This window comes from Formica exsecta, unplaced genomic scaffold, assembly GCF_003651465.1.
Source record: "Formica exsecta isolate Colony F162 unplaced genomic scaffold, ASM365146v1 scaffold196, whole genome shotgun sequence".
In the NCBI taxonomy this organism is placed as follows: Eukaryota; Metazoa; Arthropoda; class Insecta; order Hymenoptera; family Formicidae; genus Formica; species Formica exsecta.
Window position 1 is genome coordinate 593664 of NW_021849259.1, and position 7814 is coordinate 601477.

A 7814-nucleotide genomic window follows, 5' to 3' on the forward strand; every position below is an offset into this window, starting at 1 on the left:
TTTTATTTTATATATTTATTTAAAAATCTTTATGACAAGTCCTTATTTAACGTACTAAAAAATTCTATCCAAAATACTATTTAAATGCTGTTTAAATTATTTTACGTATTATATAATTGAAGGATTGACTTTTTTCACACTTCCATACATATATTGAATTGATATTTGAAATAGCGAAGCCTTATATATTTTTGATTTTCATGAAGAATCATTCTCGTGTCTAAGTCTCGCGAATTTCTCATAGTGACGTAAATACGTCGTTGTTACCTTCAGCAAACATGTCTACCGTACAGATAACAATCGCAATTGTACACATAAAATGGGATTAATTTCAAGCTTTTATCTACGTGCGTCAATGCTATGAAGACAAGCGAATATCTCGTGTCAAGCAATCATGATAGTGATAATACACAATAGATAATATAAAATAATTAATTTTTTATTTATCTCAGAGAGAAAAAGATAACAAGAAAGGGGTGAGGAAGGGAGGGAAAGAAAGAGTAATTACTTCTATATACGCTTTACAATGTTTGCGTATTTTTCGACACAAATTACAAATAAACACGGATTATCATAGCGTGATTAAAAGATACAAAATACTTAAATACGAAATATATCGGCAAATAAATATATCGATAAATACATTGATGAAAATGATTGTAATCGTATTTCTTATAATGCTTTTGGTGATAATTTTCAGTGCTATTCCATTGATATATAGCTCGACAGAATATTACTCTTGAAAAAATGCAATTTTTTTCAGTAGCAATTTTCTATCAATGTGTCGTCAATATCTCTCTTCGAATTCTACGCAAAAAGCAATACCAAAAAAATGCATGAAGAACGCATGCACGCGAGATACGCCAGATATTCTATGTGATTTGTCGCTACACTAAAGAGATTTGTTTCATACTGCCGTTCCGTCGGCTTTAATCCTGAACAAATTTGTTCCTTCAACTGAATTCGACTTCATTCATTATTAAGTCCTTTCCGCACTCCATTCACAATACCGTCGATAAGATTCCGAATTTATATATTTTAAAAACCGATTCTTTCTTGCGTATCTATTAATCCGCGTTATCCAAACGAGAACAGTATAGTCAGATCGATTATCGTTATCAATCGCTTTAGGAATTATCAAAATCATATCAATGAACGAAATGTCATCGATAATTAACGAGTCGTTGATTTACCAGCCAGAAGCAATTCGGTCGTCGACGCTGCTTTGTACCAATTCACGATTAAACCTCTGTGAAGATATATAGTTCACATATTATATTATACGTATATGTGAAAAATTATGTGCATTTTGCGCGAATTAAAGAATGCATATTTGAAACGTGAACAAAAGCGGCACATAAATCGCGAAAAGTGAAATAGCTTTAGACCACATGTTCCGTTAAATCCTGTCCCTTTACCGTTGTCTGCCGTTTTCAAAATAAAGAGGAGAGATTTAGCAAGCCATGGCAAAAACCTCACGCTTAATCAATGTATTTAAAATGTGTACTTTATTTAAATGACAATAGAGATTAAAAAATGGCAAATGCTTTATGTATTTTCTTCGTTTTAACTTAAGAATGTCTCTTCATTAAAGTAGGATTTGCAGATGTGTCTCAATATTATTTTGCTACTACTATTCTAAAAATAAGCTTTGTATTGTACATTAATTATTAGTGAAGACGTCGGATTTATGATTCGCGATGCCATCTATTTCTTTTTGTTATTAAAATATAAAATATTTCTACATAAAAAGAAAATATATAAATCTTTATTTTATTTATTATTTAAATTTAAATAAATAAATTATTTATTATTTATTTATTATTCAAATCTTTATTTATTTATTATTTGGGATTTAATTTTATTTGCAATGTATTTAGAATATTAATAATATTTGTATTGTACACAAATTTTCAACAATTTTTATTTATTACTAATTATATAAATGTATATAAATCATTTTTAAATTTTTTGCTAAACCTGATAAGATCATTGCTGTGATTGATGTAGCTTTTTTATGTTTTTATTGACAGATTAATGAACATGAAATAAGTAAAATGTATCTATGATAGTGGGAAAAACAATTAATTATTAAAATAAAATAATTAATTATTAAAAGAGATAACGAAGATGAGAAGATGACACCGAAAGTAATCGCATCCTGAATAAGCGCGATATTTCTACATCGCCTTTTGCTCGCTTACCCAGCACAAGTAGAATGAGGTCAGATATGGCCAGACTGAAAAGATAGTAATTGGTGGCAGTCTGCATAGACGCGTTTCGGACGATGACCGTGCACGTGGCGACGTTACCGAAAACGCCAGAGACAAAGATCAGCAGGTAGGCGATCGTAAGCGGTATCACCAACCTCTGAGGCAAGTACCTAGGTCCCAGCACTTTATTTAGGTACTCGATCTCAGTCAGGTTGTCCAGATCCCAATCCCGCCAGAAATCGAGCGTCTCGTTTTCGTCCTCCCCCAATGTCCCCATGACGAAGGATCCACTCGATGAATATCACACGTTCGTTCGGTTCATCGTGATGACAGCGTAACGATATTTCCTTTCGCGTATACACGTTCTGATATCATGTCTTGAGATATATCGCGCGCGCAGACAAAGAAAACACACCGATTCGCGTTTTTGATAAACCCGCGTCGAGTCAATAAACCTTTTTTTATTGCTGGATTTTAATGGGTCACCCACTTGCGACGAGTGAGCTCGAATTTTCTTCTCGCACAATTTTTCTGGACTGGTGAAAGGAAATCACGAGTGGGACAGTAATTATTCGTACGTCCTCTCTCTCTCTCTCTCTCTCTCTCTCTCTCTCTCTCTCTTTCTTAATTCTCTAGTCGGATTTTGAGGTAGCATGTGCCGAAAGTAATTCCCATTTTTTGAATGTTTGAATTTCTCAATGAATACGTTCTTATTGGTCCTTCGAGGGCAATTTCTCGAAATGGCAAATTGGATAAAATGCCAGAAGAAAAATAATAGAAGTACGGGTCTGTGTTCGTTTCTTGCTGTCCGACCGAAACGAACGTTCCTCGTAAAGATGCTTTCGTTTGTAATAAGAATACAATAAATCGATTGCCGATTTTAAAGTATTGCAGAAATATTATAATTATAATTTAATAAAAGTTATAATTTTTAATTAGATTATAATTAGAATTGTAACTAAAAGTATCCGTAGAGGGATGACGCGCACATTTATTTGCCCTTTAAAAGTTTGCACAGCGATTTAATCTTCAAACAAACATCATTACACATAACTGTCAAATCGACGTATACAGTTTTGTAATTCTTGCTTCTTGTTCTTGTATTTTCGCGCACTCAAATTCTTCAGCGATCGTAAAATCTGCAGTAATCGAAAAGCCCGTAATTGCAATATTCGAATTTTATCCTTTTGATTGCTATAATTTAGGCGTGTTTGAAAAACGTACTGTTTACAGATAGTCTGTCACTCGCAAGACAATATCGTCGACTGCTCGAAAAGCATACGAATGTTTGTAATTTCATAAGAAACGTGTATAGTTAAGGATTATACAAGGTGACTCTCTAACGTGCTATTTTGACCTGCCAGTTGACGCCGTCAAATCGATATACCAAAGATGTCAATCACGTGAGGAAGAAAATGTTAAATCAACAAACCGTCATCCGCGATAGAATGTCGCGTATGAACTGAATTCTCGATCACACCACAGACACATGTTGATTACTCCATCCGTTGATTCTGCTGATAGGAAATCTTTTTTTAATGTAACACCGTGTTGCCAGATTGCGCGGAGTAATGAAATCTTTTTCTCGAGATCATTAAAACAATGCGAAAAAGAAAACTCACAGAAAATTTTGCATCATTGACAGTAACGTTATCGATTCGATCGTCGTTTCGAGAACAAAATTTAGAAGAAATTAATATAAAAATGATGTGTGTTGAGAAAAAATTTCTCTACAAAAACACGTGAACTTCATAAAACAGGTATTATTATCATTAATTTTTTTTTTTTTTTTTGACACGGAAAATTTTTCTTAGAACATTGTTTTTATTCAATCGCTATTTCAATATTAACTTCTTAAATTTTTCTGGAGAATTCGTTAACAAGAAAAAATTTCCATGAGATTTTCTTCAATAAGATATTATTTTACTAAACGATTATCTCAAAATCTTCTTGAAGCTATTTTCGCGAAAGTTTACGAGCAATATACATAAAATAAGCATCTTAGGACAAATTTCCTTAGGTTTATTCAAATTGCTGTTAAGCATGATAAAGTTTTAATCCGATAATTTAACTATGCAGGAAGTTGCTATTATAAATTTTTTAACATACTTGACAACTATATAGATATGCTTTTTTTCCGCCCTAATTGTAAAAGATTGTCATTACCGACACGGTTAACGAGTTGATATATATTTACATATTATATTCTTTTTATTCATAAATCATCTTTTTGATATTGAAAAAATACATTGTCTAATATATGACAATTATTTATTGCATCTTATTTAAATCATATTATACATTTCTTTGAAAAATTGTTATAGCGGCAATAGAGAGAGAAAGAAAGAGAGAGAGATATATATATACATTGATATATAAAACTTATTTTAAAATACATCAAAAATTATATATATACGTGTGTGTGTGTGTATTGAAGAAAAGAGTGGTGTCTGTAAAAAAATGTAAGCTTATTTCATGCTTGTCATATCAAATAAACTTTCACGATAAATGCTTAACTACCATGATGTACCGCTTGCTGTGACATGCGATATTATGTGCTTTTTCTCCTTTAAAATACATTTGAAAAATTGTTTAAACCGTGATTTTCTGATGAAAAATTCTACTTTTAATTTAAATGAAAAATATAATAGGAAATAAACTATTACTCAATATAAGTATAATATTATAAAAAAAATATAAAGTAAATTGAATTCATATATATGTACATATAAACTAGATGCAGATAAGTGATTTTTTTGCCGTGACGGTGAAAAAATCATGTTAACATGAATAGACAGTATACATATAAATATACGAATGCGTAATATAAGTATGCGTATGTATACGTACGTGTATATGTGCTGCAAAATAACGTGCGTGCAGGCGCAAGTACGCGCTCGATAGTCTATCCGTTATAACGTATATTGAATTATCATTGTAAATATATACCAAAAAAATTTTTTATTTTCGCATATATTAACATTTTTACGCTGTTTTTTATTTTGTAGCATGTTTTTTTAGAAATTAAACAATTTTAATGAAGATATCCAGGTAACACATGTTGATTTTATATAAACGTTTCCTAAACATAATTTTTTATACCATCATAAACAATATGAATGAATTTTTGTCTCAATTAAAATGTTTTGGAAACCATAGTTTAAGAAAGATATTTTTTACGTTTCTACAGAGATAAGAAAAATTTAGTTTTTAAATTTAAAATTAATATAAATAATAAAAAGATTGCTCATAAATACATATAATATAGAAATTGTGTAAAGAAAAACAGAGAAATATAAAACGAATAAAATTACCGATTCGTAAAATAAAGTATAAGATAAACAAGTTTGAGCGAGATTTAAAAAAGATATCACGCGTAGCTAACAAAATATACAACTAAATCTATAAACGCGCAGGAAATATGTTCATAATAAACCTAAAAATTTACATATATACGAACATGTACCAACCGGTGATTTTTACCGGCAGTAAAATGAAGATGGCTAGGTAATTCTATGTAGCCTCTAAAATGGTTAGAGATGGCGGTACTTGACGGTTCCTCCTTTGTATTTAATAAAAAAAAAAAAAAAAAATATCTACTATAAAAGTATCTATTAAATATCGATGATTAAAATTTAATCAATCAGAACAAACAAATTTCAGCTCCTTTGTTTTGTAGTGTATTAGAAAAATTCTAATCTTTAATCTTCAATTACGTCAATCTTCGACATGTAGTTTTTTTAGATTCAGGACCTTTTAGATATGAATAATGCTATAGTTTTACTGGTAATTGCTGTAGTTTCTGCATTAGAAACTGTGTCCAGAGGAGGATAGACGGAGAAACATACTTATTTCTGCCAGAAATACATTGTGCATGTCAGTTTAGGCACATGCACAAGCATATAATATCGCGAATACGTCATTTATGTGGAAGTGTTGAATAGATAACACCTTTAATACCTAAGGCTTCTAAATTATTTCTGTACTTTTTTCTAAATAAAAAAAGATAAATGCGATTATATACTTGTATATATCTATATTAATTTAGATAGATTTTTTGACAAATATATATTTCTGCAAAACATAAATTATATTGAATTATGGAAAATAAATATTCAAGACAAGAAAATATATATCTCATGTTAATTAAATTTTCAAGTAAATTAATATCATTTCCGTAATAATTGCAATACTCATGTATTTATTTAACATGATTATTGTTTAAGCAATAAATATCACTTGCAATTTCATATTCTAGTTTTTTTTACATGTGTCAGATAATTAATTTGTCTAATCAATACTCTCATCTCATATATTTCATGAATTTTTATTCACATCTATTTATCATAAGTATAAAATTGCGTATTTGACAGACGAATATAAATATATAAGAAGTCTCCGAAAATACAAAACTTAATAGCATTGAAGTCTAGAGGTCTGTGTAATAATCAAGAAATAGTGCGTGACGACGGATTCATATGATAATAATTTATTCAAATATGGTAGAGCGGTCGCGCTCTCAGCACAATTATACACTGGATAAGGGCGCGCGTATAAATTAATTGAAAACAAACGGAAATACATTCAAAAATAAAAAACTCTGAATTGTTGCACTAAGTGCGATAAAGGTAATTGAAAACGCGCGCACTTCGCAAAAATTCGAAATAGAAATCCGTAAAAAAAGATACAAAAGAGAAATAACGAGGTAAGAAGCATGGGTGAAGGGCTGTGTTGCGTTATCGCTTGATCGATTGAGAAGAGAGATTAGGGAGAGGGCGAGAGAGTATCGCTGCGAGATAACGTCATCTTCTCTTAGTTCTCATCGACTTCGGCTTCCTGCTCTTCATCGAACTCGGCGTCCTCGTCCGCGGTAGCCTCCTGATACTGCTGATACTCAGATACCAAATCATTCATGTTCGATTCGGCTTCGGTGAATTCCATCTCGTCCATGCCCTCGCCAGTGTACCAGTGAAGGAAAGCCTTTCTTCTGAACATAGCGGTAAACTGTTCGGAGATGCGCTTGAACAGTTCCTGGATGGCGGTAGAATTGCCAATAAATGTGGCAGACATCTTGAGACCGCGTGGTGGGATGTCACAGACAGCAGTCTTGACATTATTCGGGATCCATTCGACAAAGTATGAGCTGTTCTTGTTCTGGATGTTGAGCATCTGCTCATCGACCTCTTTCATCGACATCCTACCACGGAAAATAGCAGCAACTGTGAGATATCTGCCATGTCTAGGGTCGCACGCGGCCATCATGTTCTTGGCGTCGAACATCTGTTGAGTGAGTTCCGGTACGGAGAGTGCTCTGTACTGTTGGCTACCGCGAGACGTGAGGGGCGCGAAGCCGGGCATGAAGAAATGAAGACGGGGGAAGGGTACCATGTTTACGGCGAGTTTCCTAAGATCAGCGTTCAGCTGACCAGGGAACCTCAGACAGGTCGTGACGCCGGACATCGTGAGGGAGACGAGATGGTTCAAATCGCCGTATGTGGGCGTTGACAGTTTCAGAGTGCGGAAACAGATATCGTAAAGGGCCTCGTTATCGATACAGTAGGTTTCGTCGGTATTCTCAACAAGTTGGTGTACGGAAAGAGT

At 32.6% G+C, this 7814-nt stretch overlaps 2 protein-coding genes across 2 annotated transcripts in view; both read right to left on the reverse strand.

Annotated features, from left to right (window-relative positions):
• LOC115234167 (neuropeptides capa receptor-like) overlaps nucleotides 1–3910 on the reverse strand; it is a 7829-nt gene extending 3919 nt beyond the window's left edge. The window contains exons 1-2 of the mRNA XM_029804965.1: nucleotides 3438–3910; nucleotides 2205–3352 (exon numbers count right to left, since the gene is read on the reverse strand). Coding sequence (XP_029660825.1) covers nucleotides 2205–2490 — 286 coding nt within the window. The 5' untranslated portion in view covers nucleotides 2491–3352; nucleotides 3438–3910. The remainder of the gene's footprint in view (nucleotides 1–2204; nucleotides 3353–3437) is intronic.
• A 2614-nt stretch (nucleotides 3911–6524) lies between these two features.
• LOC115234149 (tubulin beta-1 chain) overlaps nucleotides 6525–7814 on the reverse strand; it is a 9248-nt gene continuing 7958 nt past the window's right edge. Inside the window, exon 3 of the mRNA XM_029804935.1 lies at nucleotides 6525–7814. This exon is cut by the window's right edge and continues 1 nt beyond it. Within this exon, the coding sequence (XP_029660795.1) occupies nucleotides 7026–7814 (789 nt within the window). The 3' untranslated portion in view covers nucleotides 6525–7025.